The following is a 19,889-nucleotide window of genomic DNA, read 5'->3' as shown; positions in this document are numbered from 1 at the left end:
TACACAATAGATATCTTTACAAGGGGTTGTTCCCACACGACACACTTTATACAAATCTCTTTAACACTGACTTTCCCTAACACTAAAGCCACTGCAGTTCCAGCTAAGAAGTTTTTAAAAAAACTGCAAGTGTTTTTTTAGAGTATTTGTTTCTATGAGGTCATCTTCATATTGCTTGAAGCTCACCAGGCTGATCAACAGCATGCTGAGGGCTTCAGTTTACTCTGTTACAAGTATCATTCTAATTGGCAACATTTGAATCATTTGCTTGTCATTGTTTACTTGACGCCCTTTACTGGCAGCTAGTGTACAGTTTTTACGTGAGTTTTGTTTCTAAGCTTCATTGTTCTATCTTTTTAAAAGCATTTTAACAATGATGATGGCTGATAGCTTCTAGGAAGGGCCAGTGGGTTTCAAGTAGCTTCGACACATCGGCCATGTACAAAGGGCCTTTGGATGTGGAGTACTCCATTGAAAAGAATAGCTGCTGATGGAACAGAGTACAGTCTTTTGCTTCTCGACACAGAAGGCATTGATGCTTATGATCAAACTGTATACTTTTTATCCATCTTCAATAGTTTTTTCAACTCTTAAAAAAAAAAAACACAGTGTGCCTGCCTTTAGATGGAATCTCTGCTCATCTATTTATGGTTTGCCAGGGGACGTACAGCACTCAAATATTCTCTTTGGCTGTGCTTCTGTCTAGCATGTTTGTTTATAATCAGGTCAGTTTCGTTATTTCATGAAGTAGTACTTGCTTTAAGTTTTGCTTTGTTGATTGGCCCCTTAATGAAGGCTGTGATGAAGATAGTGATGCTGCTATTCTTAGCAAAGTTCCTTAGTGCTTGTTGGCTTGATATAAGTGTATTACTTGTTGAGTTAGTTTAATCAGCTACAAAGCATCTGCTTTTATTCATCTTCAAGCTACTAGCGTGCTATTGCAAAGTAGTTTCTTTCATAATTTGCAAAGATTATGTTTACATGCAGATGGGAGGCATTGACGAGGCAGCTGTGGATCGGTTGTCTCTAGTTACGGAGATGACCAAACACATCCGAGTGAGAGCTTCACAGAATCGCTCGTCTGCTGCAGAGCTGGGACAGTTTTCTCCGATTTTTTTGTGGCTTCTACGAGTAATTGTCCTTATTTTAATTCTCAACTATCCTTATATAAACTAGCATATCAACTGTTTTTCGAATCAAGGTTAAATTGAAATTAGTACGTTTTAGCCTTACTGAAAGACACTGTTTCGTTGCACAAGTATGGGGTGCGCCATGTTCTGCTGGTTCAAGGAATTGAGGAAAATGTTAGTGTGGATTTTTTTAATTTTTAATTTTTTTGAGAGGAAGGTGTGTTGGGGGGGTGTAACAAGGCAGAATCTTTCCCCTGAAATTTCGCTTGCTCTCCCATTCCATGATCGTAAGATGTTTAGTCCATTTTTCTAAAAACCGTCAAACACTCTCACTCAACTCTCTCTCAATCTCTCAAAATTTGTCATATCATTAGGGTGTCTTGCAACGTGGGTGTTCCTTTATGCATTAAGTTTCGTCTCACTCACTTTAATGAGCATACACTAACTCTTTTCAAGCATATGATATATTGAAATCATCATAGTCCACAAGTGAGCTGTTACGACATAGAGCACGATTCCTTTTTATAACATTTAAAAGTACCACTACACATTGTGGTCATCCATAGCATTACTTAAGACAACCAAGAATAACCACTAAAGACAATCCGTCATAAAGATGAGATGGGCACACCAAGTAGATAATAGATCTTCTTTATTAGGATACATTTTATATAAATTATCGAGTACTTATACCTTAATGATTCTTCATTGTTCGTCAAAGAACTGCACTTAATCTTTCGTATGTACACTATGGTGTACATACGAAAGATTAAGTGTTCGTCGAAGAACTGCACTTAATCTTTCGTATGTACACTATGGTGTACTCATGAGTCGTCCTCGTGTGCGTTCCTTTTTCTGAGGCACACTCGAACTCCTCCTCTATGCGAATGCCTAGCGCATGAGAAGCCATGCGCAAGCTATCATCATAGAGCGCGCGAAGTCCCAACGTCCTCTTGGTACTTCTCGACAACCCAACTCCATGGTGATCCACAAGAATATCCTTTACCTATCTCCAAGGGTGTAGGAAGGTCGACCTCTCCTTGGTCATGGTTTGCAAGGACTACTCTGTCAGTCACTTGCCTCACTTGTCTCACTAGCCTCTAGAACTTCCATACGAAAGCCCAAGACGCCGACGTTGCTTGTCCAAGCACACTTCATCGTGCTCGTCCAAAGCTACCAACTCCAAGGTATCCAATTCTCATCCTGAACTAGACTACCCATAACTCGACACCCACTGTCAAGTGGTCACCTTAACGGCTCCACCGTTTGACTCTCCATAATAGCTCATTGGTGATGTTACCTAAGCGGCCACTCTATGAGGATGGCAAGGTGCCAACCTCATGTACAGTGAAGCATGGTTGCTCACTCCAACTGGCCCAGTGTCCTATTGGCTCGACTGTCCATCGTCAACCTCATGTCATGTCTACACTCCAAGCTGTGCATAATCCATCGTGCCTGCTTGGTCAACCGTAGTGATAGACTAACTCCATGTCTGTGTAGAAGTCCCTCCGTCGACTACTACCACCCGTGCCACCACTAGTAGGGTCTACTCATGCTAGAGCATTGGTCTCACGGTCCATTGTGATAACCTCTCAATGTCGAATGGCCCACACAACTAGTCCGCCACCCATGTGGCCTCCTAGGTGTGTGCCGGCTCTCTTCACAAGCGTCACTCTTAACAGTGCAGCCAAGGCCCGCCTCCATGGAGCCTTACCCATGTGTAGGCTGTTTAGCTCTAAGACCATTCGGCCTTGGCCCAGTCTGGCCCACAGTGTTTCGGCTAGCCCTTCTAACACGGCGGTCTCACCATGGCCAACCAACCTCATGGAAGGCAACCTCTCTGTGATGTACACACACGGCCCGTCATCCTTGTATTGAAGCAAGGGCCGTCTCACCATGCGCAACCCACCCACGTGGGTCTTCTCCTCGTGCACACGGCCCGCCTTCCTTATAGGCAACGACCACTCCACGTTAAGCATGAGGCCTCACCAGGCTTGCCCATGTAGCACATTGCCGACCACCCTCTATGGGTGGTGGCCACTCTGTTGAAAGAGTGCACAGAGCGGAAACAGAGTGACACTAGAATGTGCTGAACAGAGAGTGCAAGAGAGAGAGAGATATGGAGAAAACTATGCTGAATATACTGAAGCAAAACAGTCCCAAGCAAGAGACACTACAAGACTCATAAGTGAGGGAGAAAAATATGTACAAGACGGAATGAACAATGAGAGGCCAGCACCCACTATTTATAGTAGGGGTAAGCTGGCCTACTGGAGCTGCTGGACAGGCCGACGTGAGCTACTGGACAGGCCGACTGGAAAATGCTAGAAAAGATGGAAAAAATCCCAGAAAAATACTAGAAAAAGGGGTGGCCAGCCCACAAGCAAGGGCCATGTAAAAGGGACCAAATGGGCACCATAAAAGAGCAGAATCTGGGGATGAATGTGCTAACACCCCCTCTCAGCACCAGATGCTGAACAAACTCTGAGAATCCGAAGATGAGGAGCCAAGGAAGCTTGAGAAATCGGCTTGGTGAACAAATTTGCAGCATTCTCCGCGGAAGGACAATACTCCAAACGCAAATCTCCAGCAAGAACCCGTTCATGAACATAGTGATACTGAATCTCAATGTGTTTCGTACGAGCATGAAACACAGGGTTCTTGGTGATGGCGATGCAACTCTGATTGTCACACCAAACTGCACGGTACTCCGCCTCGGTAGAGGAAAGCGCCACAATAGGCTGCTTTTTACTGCTCCAAGAAATGGCTCCAGACCCAAGTGAAAAAACACAACCAGTGGTCGAACGCCGTGTATCTGGATCTCCAGCCCAGTCTGAGTCAGACCATCCAACAAGAGTGCGTCCTTGCCATAAAAGATGCCAAAATCCAGAGTGCCACGCAAGTACCAAAGAACTATGAGAGCACACCGCCAATGCTACTGACGGGGTTTGGATGAGAAGGAACTCAATAAACTGACTGCGAAGCATATGTCCAATCGGGAGTAGAGTCAACCATACCAAACAATCGACGAGAACCCGATACTGTCCCTGATTAGTCCTTGGAGAAGCATCAAGTAAAGAAAGCTTCTCACCAATATCCATAGGAGAAAATAGTGGTTTGCACCCAGTCATCTGAAATTTGTCGAGAATCTCCCGAGTGTACTTCTGCTGAGAGAAGAAAATGCCCTTCGAGGTCTGCCAAATCTCAAAGCCAAGAAAATAATGCAAGAGGCCAAGATCCGTCATCTCAAACTCTGTCTCCAAAGCATCCATAACAGAACGGATCCGCACAGAATAAGAACCTGTAAAGATGAGGTCATCAACATAGACCACAATGATAACAATCAACCCCCTCTCAAGGAGGATATAAAGGTTCGAATCTGCGTGAGAATGGCGCAGGCCGAGCTTTTGAAAGAACTCATCAATCCGCTGGTACCAAGCCCGTGGAGCCTGATTTAGACCATATAAAGCCTTCTTCAGCCGGTACACATGATCCTGTTTACCTGGAACAACAAATCCTGGCGGCTGATCAATATAAACGTCCTGTGTAAGCTCTCCATTCAGGAAAGCCGACTTGACGTCCATCTGGAAAACGGGCCATCTATGATGTCCTGCAAGTGCAAGAACGGTGCGAATGGTAGTCATCCGGGCCGTTGGAGTGAAGGTTTCATCGAAGTCGACTCCAGGGCGCTGAGCATAACCCGTGGCAACCAACCTCGCCTTGTGCTTGTCCAAGCTGCCATCAACTCTCGGAACTTTGTTTTGAAGATCCAACGCACACCAATCACCTTACGTTGCAGTGGCCGAGGCACCAAAATCCAAGTGCCATTCCGTTCGATAGCATCTAGCTCTGCCTGCATAGCACGACGCCAAGGCTCATGTGAAAGAGCCTCGTCTACGGAAGTGGGATATCAGAAGGACCATTAATGATAGTAGACATAAGAGCATAATTAACAAACATGTTGCCCTCATGAATTTGCTTTCCTGTAACTCTGGAAGAACGCCGAAGAGAATGAGGCGGAGGAGCAGAAGGAAGCTCACGTAACCCAGAATCACAAACTGTCTGATATTACCAACCAGGTACAGATCTGCTTGAACTCGCCGGAGGAGGAGCAGGGTCATCATCATCTGACTGAGTATCCTTAGCTGGAGGTGTAACAGAAGCAGCGGGAGCAAGAGGAGGAGACGAAGATGTAGGAGTCTCGTCGAACACCACATCACGGCTCACAACAACTTTACCGGCCTGAGGATCATAAAGACGATATGCCTTGGACACAGTGCTGTATCTGAGAAAAGTCATGCGCTGAGACTTCGAGTCCAACTTGGAGCGATGCTCCTTAGGCACATGAACATACGCTGTACACCCAAATATACAGATCTGCTTGAACTCGCCAGAGGAGGAGCAGGGTCATCATCATCTGATTGAGTATCCTTAGCTAGAGGTGTAACAGAAGCAGCGGGAGTAGGAGGAGGAGACGAAGATGTAGGAGTCTCGTCGAACACCACATCACGGCTCACAACAACTTTATCGGCCTGAGGATCATAAAGACGATATGCCTTGGACACAGTGCTGTATCTGAGAAAAGTCATGCGCTAAGACTTTGAGTCCAACTTGGAGCGATGCTCCTTAGGCACATGAACATACGCCGTACACCCAAATATCTGGAAATGAACAACGGAGGGCTTCTCACCATGGAAAGCCTCATATGGAGTTTTATCGAGAAGAGCAGTAGTAGGAGACCTGTTCTGAATGTAGACAGCAGTGGAAGCCGCCTCAGCCCAGAAACGTCGAGGTAATGAAGAATGCTCAAGCATAGCACGGGCCATCTCCATAATGGTCATATTCTTCCTCTCTGCAACTCCATTATGTGATGGAGTATATGATGTAGTAAGCTGTCTCCGAATGCCATGTATCTTGCAATATTGCTTAAACTCCTGGGATGTGAACTCACCCCCTCCGTCGGTCCTGAGAGCCTTGACCGAGTGACCGGTCTCTTTTTCCACCTCAGCTCTCCAATCACAGAAGTGTTGAAAAGTCTCATCCTTGGTCTTCAGAAAAGAAAACCGAAGTATATCGGGTAAAATCATCCACCATCACGAGCATGGACAACGCCTTAAGACGCAGTACTCATAGGACCACATAAGTCTGCATGAATGAGAGCAAGTGATGTCGAAGTTCTGTGTGTCGCCTCCTTAGGAAAGGCGGCTTGCTGTTGCTTCCCGTGTAAACAAGAGGAACAATGAGTAGACGGAGCCTTGATGGTCGGTAATCCCTCAATCAACCCATCCTTCGAAGCTCGTTGCAGAAGCTGATAGCTCAAATGGCCAAACCGAGCATGCCAAAGAGCAGAAGAAGCACCAGAAGAAAGCAGAGCGGTCAACTTGTAGAGACCACTATCTTGGACTCCCTGAGCCAAGATGCTACCAATCGCCTTATCACGAACGGTAATCTCATAACGAGAAAAGATCACCTCCGCACCTGAGCTGTAAGAGCACTCACTGACAGAAGGTTAAAAGCCAAATCTGGAATATACAGAACGTCAAAGAAGTACCTCTTGTCCTCGTCAGAAAACGGAAGATGGGGATAGTGCCATGTCCATGCACTGGCACAGAAGAAGAATCACCCAGAGTGATCTCGCCTGATCTGGCAGTGAAGTCCTCGAACCAATCTCGATGGGGTGTCATATGAGCAGTAGCACTGCTGTCAACAATCCAAGACTGTGACTGAGAAGTCACAAGAGCAAGTATACGCCGAGTACCTGCTAAGAGAAGAATGCCATCATCCTTCTTGGGTTGAGACACCGCCGTTGAGGAAGAGTTCTTTGATGCTTCATCACGTTTCTTCTTGTGACATTGGGGTGACTTGTGACCCTTCTTGCCACAATAATCACATTCAATGTCCTTATTCTTTATCCTTGTCGGAATCCTTGGAGTTTTCTCCTTTTTTGTTGATTCTTCCTTTATCTCGTGCTGCCAAAGCTCCATCAGGGCCACCAGAGGTGCCAGTCCGCTCCTCAAAGCGAGAGTCAATCTGCATAACGGAGGGGAGAACTTCCTCCCAAGTAACTGGAACAAGATGAGGAGAAGAAACAAGAGACTGAAAGTATGCATCAAACCTCCCTGGAAGTTTGGAGAGCAGCCGAATAGCCATGTCCTCTGTGGAGATGTCCTTGCCACAAACAGCAAGCTTGTCCCGGAGATCTTTCATCTTTGAGATGAAAGCAGATAAAGATGGAAAGGCAGAAACTGATAAGTTCATAAGTTGCTTTTCCAACGCCAAAATCCGACCCGGAGACTTAATCTCATAGAGATCTGCAAAAGCCTTCTAAAATTCATGTGCAGCATGTGCTGTACGCACATGAGAGAGAACAGAATCTTGATAGTTCAACATCAGAAAGGAGAAACCGCGTCGATCATTCGACTACCAAATATCAATCTGTGCCTGAGTCGCACCACCGGAAGCAAGGGTGGGAGGGGTGGCATTGGCTGGTGTAACAAGCCAATCCCAAAGATCCACGCCACGCAAGGCCGATTTCACCTTCACCTTCCATAGGGTGTAGTTGGAACCATCCAACTTGGCAGACTTAGCAAACATATGAAGAGAAGTCGGTGCAGCCATCACAAAAGCTTGGGCTCAATCTCAAGAAAACAATTGCACAAACTCTGAAGTAGAAGTGTCCTCCACAACAGTGTTGCCAGGCGTTTCTGAAACGGCAGGTATGAAACGGGTTTCATACGTTTTGAAACGTTTCATAAAAGGTAAGAAACGGGTACAAAAAGGTTTCATACAAAATAGAAAAAGCATGTATATTTTTAACTTGAAATATACAAAAGAAAAAACTGTTGACATAACTTATAAGAGACCACATTGAATTCATTTCAATAAAACAAAATACATGTAAGATATGATGATATCACAAATCACGTGGGTGATCACTGATGACTAAACAGAAATCAAAAGGATCACCACGTGGGTGATGAGTCATGACTCAAAATCCAAGATCAAAATAAATAACATGTCCAAAGTTCAAACTAAATAACATGTCCAAATAAAATGATACTGGCAGTTGCTAGCTACTATCTGCATCCTCATGTGCATCTTCTGCCTCTGCAGCCTCACTCTCAAGGTCACTGCCGGTAGCCGAGTCCTCAAATGCCTCATCCTCTAGAGGTGCAGGTGCACCACTAGTACTAGCCTCTCGAGAAGATCGTGTAGTGCGAGCCGGAGCCATGATCTCCTCATAGAGCATAGAATAGATGTCTCTCTCCTCTTGAGGAATGTCGCGAATCTCCTTGCACTTCATGATATCAATCTTATCCGGATTCACTTGACGAGGCTCAATGGAATGCCCTTTTGTTCTAGCAATTGGAGATTGCAATGACAAAAGACAAGCCTCTCCAATTGTGATGAGGAGAGTCTATTTCTCTTTTTCGTGTGAAAAAGAGCCCATGTACTCCAATTCCTCTCACAAGGCCGTGAACTGCAATCCTGGGAGAGAACTCTCAATGCAATCCGTCTCTACATTGTACAAAAAAGAATGTTAAGTTAGAGTCAAAAAGAGAGTAGCATTTGAATGTAGATTTTGAAAGAATAGGACTCAGGAGACAAAGATACAAGATTCAAGAATCAAGAAACCTTACCAAGTTGGGTGTCCCAATATCGTATTTCTCCCACCAAGACACTGGCTCCAACTGTGTCTCCCTGAGCAATGCAGTAGCTCGCCCAAACATATCGGTAAATGAGAAGCTCATCCTCGAGCTTTCTCATAAGCTGTATATCACCTCCCACTCCCACTCCCACTCCCACCAACTTGGTAATGTTCTCGATCCATCCTGACTCTAGCTCCTCATTGAGGTATTGCTCCTCATTCCTCCAAAGGGGATGCAAAATGTGAGCAACAGCATGGATTGGCCTATGAAACCAATCCCAACGCCGATTCCAGATCTCCTTAATATCTTGAACTCTACATGTGACATACATAAGAGATCAAGATTTATAAAATAACTTATAGGAAGACTCAAGAGAAAGACTCAAAGACTAAAGTTAAAGCCCAAGGGTGAGCACCTGTCACGCGACAAGATAGTGAAATCATTGAGAGCTTCACCAATTCTGTCCATGAACTCATAAAGCAGCCCAATGGTACTCCCCTCCATGTCTGTGAGCCGAAGGACACTATATATGGGCTGAAGTGCCTTCACAAGTCCCTCTGCATCCTGCCACCAAGTATCTCTCATGACCATACGAGAGAATGCTATAGACTTGGGCTCATCCTTGTCCTTCCATGCTGTCCATTCACGACACACAATAGTGCGTAATAAGCCATGTCGCACTCTCACTAGTCTCTCCACCACAATAAACATATATGCAAACCGAGTTTTGGAGGGCTTTAGAAGCTCAAGATCACTATTGGCCCTGTACATGCTCAAAACCTTTGGCCTCTTTGTGACAAAGTTCACCATGGTAGATGCAGCTGAAAATACATGGCTCACCCAATCAAGCTTCCCCACATCCTCAATCATCAAGTCAAGGTTGTGTGCTGCACAAGGTGTCCACACAATCTTGGGGAACTCCTCCTCTAACATCCTGCCCATGGATACACAATTGGACCCATTGTCCGTGATCACCTGCACAATGTTATCAGGCCCAATTTCATTGATTGCCTGGCGCATGTGGGACATAATGAACTCCCCTGTAGCCACTATCCCTGGCACCAATGCATGGCACGAATGAACATTGTGCCTTTGCAGGAGGACACAAGAATGTTGTACACATTTCTCTTCCGCACATCTGTCCATCCATCACAAAGCAAAGTACAACCATACTTTGCCCAAGTGGCCTTGAGAGGCTCCATCTCCATCTCCACAAAGCAAAGTACAACCATACTTTGCCCAAGTGGCGTTGAGAGGCTCCATCTCCATCTCTTCCATCACAAAGCAAAGTACAACCATACTTTGCCCAAGTGGCCTTGAGAGGCTCCATCTCCATCTCCACAGCCAGTTGCTCCTTGCGAAGCTCAGTAGTGCGCAATGTCTCGTAGGAGGGGCCATCCCACTCACACCCAATGTGGGAGATAGCTCTCATTGCCTTCTTCCATCAAGGAGTCCTGACAATGTGGAAGGATAATCCACATTGAATAAACAACTTCATCAACTCCCTCGTTGCCTCTTTCATGGCAGCCTTTTGCATCCCTGCCTGTACATGTCCTTTCTTGAACACTGGAAGACTAGTTCTTTTGGCTCGAGGTGCCGAGCTAGAACCACCTGCAACCTCACCACTGGTATCTTCCTCTCTCATATTGCGAGTCCTCTTGGAGACACTTTGACGTGCTTCAGGCTCTCCCAGATTGGGGATATCCTCAAGGGGGATACCTAGCTGCATGGCCTTCCAAGCCTTGAGGCTATCATAGATTTCTTGTGGCACTTGCTTACATGGCCCAATGCCAAAACTCTTTGTTTGTTACAAATGTGCCTTCAGCCTGGTGACACTGCCATGGTGCTTATCAGCACAAAAGTTGCATTTCCACTTTCCGGAGCCCGAGCCACCATATCTAGACTCGAAGGTGACATTGTTCCAAAGAGAATCACCTGTTCGAGGCATCCTACAAGGCGGGGATAAATGCAGATTGTTGGCCCCGCAAGTGCGACACAGAACATAAACTAATCTCATTATATGATTCATGATTTTAACTGTCATCTTGGCCAACAATAGAGCAAGGGGAAGAGAAGGTAGATAGCCTTAGAAGTTAGGCCTCAATAGAGCAAGGGTGGACCGTGGAAGATATGCCATAAATATTGTTGGAAGAGAAAAAAGTCTGCTGCTTTGTGAGTTGTGCAGAGAAAACCAACATAAAGCAAAACATGACATTACCCCTTTGGAAGACCTCCACAAGGCCCAAGGACACCAAGGAGCAGGCGGGCTGACACGAGTGATGGAAGGCTGGCACACAAATTGGCGAAGTCACAGCAGGCGGCCGCCACTGGGAAACGTGAACGAAAGTGCGCCGTATGATGCACGAAACGATTTGTTTTTTAGGTTTTTAAAATATGCATGATGAAAAAAACGCGTTTCGTACGTTTCGAACCTGTACGAAACGCGTTTCTATGCAACTGTGCTCCACAGGTACCAAGAGTGCCACCAAAGCCTGCAACACCACAGACCCCCTCTGCAAAGGGGAAAGCCCATTGGAGAGGAAAATGCAGCACACAGAAGGCTGCTGTCTTGAAAAAACAGGCCGCCTATGTCCAATCTCCATGTGGAAAAGAAAACGCTGATCAAAGAGTACCTGATGGCTGTGTCGGTGAAGCCAAACTGTAGGCGAAAAGACCAGCAGGTGCTGTCCAGAAAACGCAGCAGCAAAGGGCTGCAAATCTGAGAGAAAATGCAGAGGAGAGTGTGCTGAAAACAGTGCTGAATCTGGGGCAGCAAAGAGGTTGCTAAACCGGGAGCGATGATACCATGAAAGAGTGCACAGAGCAGAAGTAGAGTGGCACTAGAATGTGCTGAACAGAGAGTGCAAGAGAGAGAGATGTGGAGAAAACTATGCTGAATATACTGAAGCAAAACAGTCCCAAACAAGAGACACTACAAGTCTCATAAGTGAGGGAGCAAAATATGTACAAGACTGAATGAACAATGAGAGGCCAACACCCACTATTTATAGTAGGGGTAAGCTGGCCGATTGGAGCTGCAAAACAGGCCAACTGGAGCTATTGGACAGGCCGATTGGAAATTGCCAGAAAAGCTGGGAAAAATCCCAGAAAAATACTAGAAAAAGGGGTGGCCAGCCCACAAGCAAGGGCCATGCAAAAGGGACCAAATGAGCACCATAAAAGAGCAGAATCTGGGAATGAATGTGCTAACATCTGTGGCGTAAGGCACACTGGTGGCCAACTCCATGATCACCTCCGCGCATAGCTATGCGCTTGCTCCATGGCCCATGACCACGGTGGGTGGCTATGCTAGCACGGGGCCTTGCGGCCAACTCCATGCGCCGGCCATCTCCTTGCCTTGGTGCTCAAGGCCCACACGGCTGCCTCCACGCACAGGCCCGACCACCGTCTTCCACATGTACACGGGCACGACTCCTAGTGCCAGGGCCGCCGTCTTCCTCGAACGCATAGGGCACGACCCTCTTCTCCAAGCGCTTGCCTGGGTCCTGGAGAGTTGGCCAGCCCCATCCGTTGGGCTTGGCCTAGTTGTCGGCCACCAACATGTCGTGGCCAACTAGCCTGCTAGCCCCATCAGCGTTGTATGGTGCACGGCCAACTTGTGGCACACAGAACACGTGCCCTCACACACAAGGCAATGGCCTACCTTCTCTTAGGTGCTTGGCTCACAAGCTCCGGCCAGCTCAGTGTAGCGCACCCTCAAGGACATGGCGCCCAGCCGACCACAGGCTCTAGCGCTCCATGCGTCGGACCCGGCCTTTTGGCCTTAGCATAGCAAGGCGGCCTCCTCTCCCTACAACCGCTCCCTCTGGCTCATAGTTACCGCGCGGAACGGTTTTCCACCTTCCTGGAACGCTGGAATGCCGGTCTGGAAGATGCCGCGTGCCCGGAACACGCAATCGGAGCGCGGAACGCCCAAGAAACTCGGAACGTGGCGGAATGTTTCTTGGAACGCCGAAACATAGGGCGGAACGCGCGTTCCGGGCGTTCCGGCCTGACTGTCTCTGCGCGGCGGCGGCGGCGACGTGTTTTGTTGCTGCTGCGGCTGTTTTTTTGCCATTTGCTGAAGCCTGAGTGCTCTCCCTTTTGCTGAGTTGCAACTTGCTCTCCCCTACCACTCCACCCTTCCTCTTGGCTGCCCCACACTCTCCGTTCCACCTACTACTCCACCCTTCCTCTTGGCTGCCCCACTCTTTGTTGCACCTTGAGGCTTGGCTGCCCCACACTCTCCCTACCTCCTCTTGGCACCTTTGTTCCACCTTGAGGCTTGGCTGACATGTCATATGACGTGGCGTTCCCCGACGTTCCCGATCCGCTCCCGTTCCCGCTCCTGTTCTAGCATCCGACGTTCTCGGAACGTTCCCGTTCCGCGGTAACTATGCGAGTCTGGCTAGCTACGTGAGGTCACCACCCCCTGACTGTCTCCTTCATGGCATCATTTACGTTTATGGGGTCGCCAGCTTGGCCGCCTCCTTTGCCAACCTGTGCGCGCCCCCCCCTTGCAGAGCTCCACGTAGCCCCCTCATGAGACTACCCAAAGGTGAAGGCCTATGGACTGTTAGGGTTAGGGTTTGGAGATGCTGCAAACACAGGCGTGGAGAGCAGAGAGAGAGAACACGACTCTTGTGTATTCAGATGATAAAATGTGAAGTACAATAGCCACATAATAAGTGACCTAAAAAGATGTGTTCACATGTCCGGCCATAAAATGTGCCGGGTGGACCAAAACACTTATAAACTGCTTATAAGTGAAGCTAAGCTAAACTGGGGGAAAAAACCTCCACTAACTGAAGTAAAAAGTGCCCCAGTAATCTACTGATGATCACTAGCACTCCTCTGGGTGCATACACAGCATAAAACCCAACAAACCCCCCTGGAGTGATATGTGATCACTGTACATCATCCACCAAAAGGAAACAAATTCAAAGCAGTGCAGAATGCTTCGAATTTCGGACGTGGTAATGCCTTGGTGAAGATGTCGGCCACATTCTGATCTGTAGGACAGTAGATGAGACTGATATCTCCTGCCTGGAGTCTCTCCCAAACAAAATGATAGTGAATCTCAATGTGTTTCGTGCGAGCATGAAACACAGGATTCCTGGCCACAGTAATGGCACTCTGACTATCAGTATAGATAGGTGTAGGCTCCTCCACTGAAATATCCATATTAGTCATGAGACGATGCAGCCAAACACACTCAACAGTAGTAGTGTAGGTTGCTTTATACTCTGCCTCACAAGACGAAGTGGCCACTGTGGTCTGTTTCTTGCTTAGCCAAGAAATGCATGAGGAGCCAAGAAAGAAACAATTTCCACTAGTGGAATGTCTGGTATCAAAATCACCAGCCCAATCTGAATCACTGTAAGTGTATACTGCATGTCACCCCCCTCAGGATAAAGCAATCCAAGAGACAAGGTACCCTGCAAATATCGGAATACACGCTTCACAGCTTGCCAATGTGACAACCGCGGCCTGTGCATGAATCTGCTCAACTGAGAAACTGCATACTGAATATCTGGCCGTGTAGTACACAAGTAAATAAGACACCCAACAGCCTGAGCATATGTAGTGGCATCAAAGGAAATACTGTCATCTTGTAGTGACAGTTTCATCCCAGGCTCCATAGGAGTACTAATAGGCTTGCAATCCTGAAATTTAAACTTCTCCAGAAGTTTAGCAACATACCGAGATTGCAACAACCCAATGCCTCTGTTATCCTGCACAAACTGTATGCCCAAATAGTAGTGTACAAGCCCCAAATCAGCCATGTCAAATGTCTGTTGCAGTATCTCTTTAAAAGCTGCAATTTTGTCATCATTTGATCCCATGAGCAAGAGATCATCTACATAAAGACTGATGACCAGTAGATCTGTCTCTTCTTTCTTTACATACAAAGTGGCTTTTGATGGACTGTTCACAAATCCTTGAGTGAGTAGGAAATCATCAATTTTTGCATACCAAGCTCGTGGAGCTTGTTTCAAACCATACAAGGCCTTTTTCAGCCTGCATACTTTCCTTTCATGACCATGTTCTGCAAAACCCATGGGCTGATATACATAAACTTCCTCCTCGAGGTCCCCATGTAGGAATGCAGTCTTTATGTCCAACTGGTGAACAACCCAACCACGATGTGCAGCCAATGCAATGACACACCTAAGTGTCGACATACGGGATGTAGGAGCAAATGTCTCCTCATAATCAATGCCCTTCTTCTGTGCATAGCCCTTTGCAACTAGACGGGCTTTGTACCTGTCAATGGATCCATCTGCATGTCTTTTCAACTTATAGACCCACTTAGTACCAATTGCTTTCTTGCCTTTGGGCAGATTAACCAAATCCCATGTTTGATTCCTTTTAATAGAATCAAGCTCATCCTGCATGGCTTTGTTCCAATGCACATTAGCTCTGATACCAAATGAATCAGGCTCATCATCATCCTGTAAACTGGCTGCCATAACCAGATTCAAATCCATGATGTGTGCATGCTCATTGGTCCTTGTCTCCCTACGAGTACGACCAGCAAGAGGACCCTCTAAATGGCTGTCCTGTAATGTCCTCAAATACCATCTAGGTATGTGTCTGACCTGTGGTGCCTGCTGCCCCATATTTGGTTCAGCTTCTGGCTCAATTTGCTGCTGAATTTCTGCACCACCTTCATCATTTGCTGGCTGTCCTGTACCCTCATAAGTTGGATCACCAACTGTGGAATGAAACTCCATAGGTAGTAGACCTTCAAACACATCATTTTCAGCCTGATTTGCATCATAACCAGCCATGGATATTTCTCATTTTTCATCAAAAATCACATCCCGACTAGTGAATATCTTCCTGGATAGTGGGTCATATAACCGGTAGCCCTTGCTCTCACGGCTATACCCAACAAAAATGCATTTTGTGGCTTTATCATCCAACTTCCTCCTCAACTCTTTGGGTATGTGTGCATATGCAAGACACCCAAAGATACGAAAATGTGATACAGAAGGCTTGCGGCCATGCCAAGCCTCAAAAGGAGTAATGGAAACCAATGCCTTTGTGGGACATCGATTCAAAATATGACAAGCACACATGACAGCTTCCACCCAAAAGATATGTGGTAGCCTCTTTGCCTTTAGCATACATCTGGCCATCTCCATGAGTGACCGATTCTTCCTTTCTGCAACCCCATTTTGCTGTGGAGTATAAGGAGTGGTATACTGATGTTTTATACCTCTACTCTCAAGAAAGGAATTCAACATGTGTGACATATATTCCCCCCCTCGGTCAGAATGGAGAGTCTTGACCTTGCATCCCGACTCTGTCTCAGCAAGTGCTACAAAGGCCAAAAATGCATCATATACCTGTGATTTCTGTGTCAAAGGATAGACCCAGCATATACGAGAGAAGTCATCAATAAATGTTGCAAAATAGAAGCAACCACCTAATGACTTCGTCTGCATGGGACCACAAAGATCACTGTGTATAAGCTGCAACTTTGCAGTTGCTCGTAGAGCCTGATCACGTGGGAAGGAAAACCTATGCATCTTTCCCAAAATACATCCTTCACAAATGTGATCTGGAGGCTTCTCCATGAGAGGTAGATCTGTAAACATGTTATGTCGCTGCATAAGCATAAGACTACCAAAATTTACATGCCCCATGCGAGCATGCCATAACTCCGCATCAACCATAGCTGGAGTAAGAGTGAATGCATTATAATTAGCAGACTGATCCACTGGCTGAAATGCATCCAACTGATAAAGTCCATGACATAATGTACCAATAAGCATCAAGGTCAAAGCATTAGCTTTGTCTCTGACCATGCATTTATCATCATCAAAGTGGACTTGCATACCACAATGTGCTAAAGAAGAAATGGACAACAAATTCTTCTTTATTCCTGGTACATATAAGGCATCTGTAAGGCGGAGAATGGAGCCATCAATGGCTGTGAGTTGAATCTCCCCAATGCCACGAACTGGATATGAAGCATTGTTGGCACACTAAACAGTTTTGCCAACAGGGGCAGGGCCAACATGACAAAACAAATCCCTGCGAGATGTGATATGCTTTGAGGCACCACTATCAAAATACCAAGTACATGCATGCTCTGTCACACTGAGTGCCTGTGAAGACCAAGAGGCATCATAGCTGCATGTATAGAAACAATAATCCTTGTCCTCAACAAAAGAAGCAGTCTCTGGAGGAGCTTTAGAGGCATCATTTACAGACATCCCAGCTTCCTTTGCCTTCTCTTTGGCAATCCTCTTTCTACATTCTGTAATGTAGTGACCTGGCTTCTTACAGTAATGACATTTGCCCTTCTTCTTGGGCTGTCCATCACCTTTCTTAGTATCCTGAGATGAATCACCATCACCTGAATTCTGATTTGAACTCTTTGGCTGAGTTTTTCCTTCCCCTTTTGACCTGTAGTAAATGCTTGTTAAGCACTTGTGTTCATATTCATATTCTTCCTCATTTGCTCTTCTTGTAGCAAGAGAGCAACAAGTTCCTGATACTTAAGGGGTTCAGTAGCATTCCTCATGCTGAGGTTCAAAGAGGTATGAAAAGCCAAGTAAGATCTTGGCAAAGAGTGCAAGATGGTGGACACAAGCTGTGTCTCAGGAATAATCTCATCCACATTTGTGAGTTGCTCTCTCAAATCCTGCAGCTTGTTTAAGTGGCTAGACATATCATCTCCTTCATGCATTTTCTGATTTTCCAGCTCTCTTTTCAAAAATGAGATCCGAGCCTCATTACGAGCAGTATACATTTGCTCCAAAGTCACCCATGCATTCTGTGAAGAGCCAGCTGAACGAATATGAGGTATAATAGACCTCTGTACTGACAATGCAATGAGTGACAAGGCTTGTGCATCCCTGGCATCCCATGTCTTCTGAGCATTTGTTCTTTGAACAAGCAATGGCTGCCCTGGAGCCTGTACCTGTTGTCCTCGTCACCCTCTTGGGGAGGAGTCTCTGGAGCCAATGGACCTGGACGTGGTTCATCACCACTAACAAAATCCCAAAGACCTTTTGCCACAAGCACATTTTTCAGCATAAAACTCCACAAGGAGTAGTTCGTGCCGTCCAATTTGTCTCCTTAGACAAATACGTGAATACATCACTCTGCTGTTGATTTGCCATTATGCCTATGCACAATGTTGTACCTGTGTATCAAAAAACCCTATAGCAAGAACCCTGAAAGCAACTGTACTCCACTGAATACAGTTCACCCAAATATGCTTGCACTCTCAATCCTCTGAATGTGCAGCTCAATGCACCAATGACTGAGTAGAGCAGCAAAAATGGCTTACACAATGCCAAAATGCCCCAAAAATGCCCAAAATTACTGCATGCAAAAACTTGCAAAAAACCTGTAGATTTCTTTGCAAGAAAGTCTGCCTGTAGTGCGTGTAGATTTTCACAGAGAAAATAAAAATGCCCAGTATTCAAAACTTGTAATGCTTACCACAGTTGTAATGTTCTGAGTAGGTTGTGGTAGTTGTAGTGCAAAGTACAGTTGACTGTACTGTGCATGTACAGTCGACTGGTACTGTACGGAAGCAGTACTGAAGTTGGGCGTGCAGGTACAGTACGGAACAGGAGGCAACTGTAGACAGATATGCATAGCAGGTATTGTGCAGGTACGTTGACTGTACTGAGTACAGTACAGAGCAGGGCGACCAGGTACAGCTGGTATACGTCGTAGGTAGGTGCAGTCGACTGTATGCAGGCAGGTACAGTACGATACCAGATGAAGGCGGCGCTGACAGGTGCAGTACAGTGCTGTAGACGGCGCAGACAGTGTACGGGCAGGTACTCGTGTACGGGCATGACAGTGCCTGAAGGCGGCGTTGACAGGGTGCAGTACTGTACGGAATGCTGCTGTCGGCGAACTGGTACGGAAGCTGCAGTGTACCTACTGAAGGCGGCGCTGACTGTGTACGGGCAGGTACTGATGTACGGGCTGGACAGAACCTGAAGGCGGCAGTGTACGGGCAGGGCAAGGGCAGGCCAACGACGCTCTGATACCAAATGAAGGCCTATGGACTGTTAGGGTTAGGGCTTGGAGATGCTGCAAACACAGGCGTGGAGAGCAGAGAGAGAGAACACGACTCTTGTGTATTCTGATGATAAAATGTGAAGTACAATAGCCATGTAATAAGTGACCTAAAAAGATGTGTTCACATGTCCGGCCATAAAATGTGCTGGGTGGACCAAAACACTTATAAACTGCTTATAAGTGAAACTAAGCTAAACTGGTGGAAAAAACCTCCACTAACTGAAGTAAAAAGTGCCCCAGTAATCTACTGATGATCACTAGCACTCCTCTGGGTGCATACACAACATAAAACCCAACAAAAGGGTGCCAACCTTTGGCAACCTAATTACACATGAAGGGCACCCTTTCACCACCAAAGGGCGGCCCTCTCCAATGTCCAAGCCATCCTTCCTCCAATAAGGCTAAGGTAAACTTATTATAGTTAATGCTCATGCTTTCCTTTGTGAAGCACAACTTTTGTGGCTTGCCCTCTTCGTCTCGGCCACTAGACGTCCCGCACCACGAGACCGTCAACATCTCTTGAGTCATACTCATGACCACAACCCGATGCAAGCTCCGTATTGCGGCACGGTCTCCGCACATGTACTCTGTCCGTTGAGCTGTCTCGCGGGATGCGCACTCAATGGCACATCAAGCCCGTGTGCATCCTCGACACACTAGCCGCATATCGTGACCTTGATTAATGAGCGGACTTGTTGTTTTGGGGAGGCGGGGGGCGGGAACGTGGGTGGTGGTTTACACTACTCCTAATCTCCATATCCACAAGCTATATATTACATGGATTGCCCAGCAATACTATATGTTCATATATACATATACATATAAGACATAATGCCAATGCTCAGTAGTCCCAAGGGTAGTTCAGCTCCAGTTTGCTGCAGGCAGCCTCAACAGAGTTGAGGCTGCCTGCAGCAAATATATACATATACATATAAGACATAATGCCAATGCTCAGTAGCCCCAAGGGTAGTTCAGCTCCAGTTTGCTGCAGGCAGCCTCAACAGAGTTGATATCAACCCAAACCTCATCAAACTTTTTCCTGTAATACATT

General features: G+C 46.5%; 1 protein-coding gene across 2 annotated transcripts in view; it reads left to right on the top strand.

Annotated features, from left to right (window-relative positions):
• The window catches only part of LOC147638016 (uncharacterized), a 74,025-nt gene that overhangs the window by 34,342 nt on the left and 19,794 nt on the right, over positions 1 to 19,889 (top strand). For both annotated transcript variants that reach the window (XM_086797459.1, XM_086797468.1), the window contains 3 exons: positions 391 to 552; positions 660 to 725; positions 988 to 1,131. In XM_086797459.1, coding sequence (XP_086653585.1) covers positions 391 to 552; positions 660 to 725; positions 988 to 1,131 — 372 coding nt within the window. The remainder of the gene's footprint in view (positions 1 to 390; positions 553 to 659; positions 726 to 987; positions 1,132 to 19,889) is intronic.

This window comes from Cibotium barometz, chromosome 5 (assembly GCF_041138505.1).
Source record: "Cibotium barometz isolate CiBa-2024 chromosome 5, ASM4113850v1, whole genome shotgun sequence".
Taxonomy (NCBI): domain Eukaryota; kingdom Viridiplantae; phylum Streptophyta; class Polypodiopsida; order Cyatheales; family Cibotiaceae; genus Cibotium; species Cibotium barometz.
This window is presented reverse-complemented; position numbering and strand designations above follow the sequence as displayed.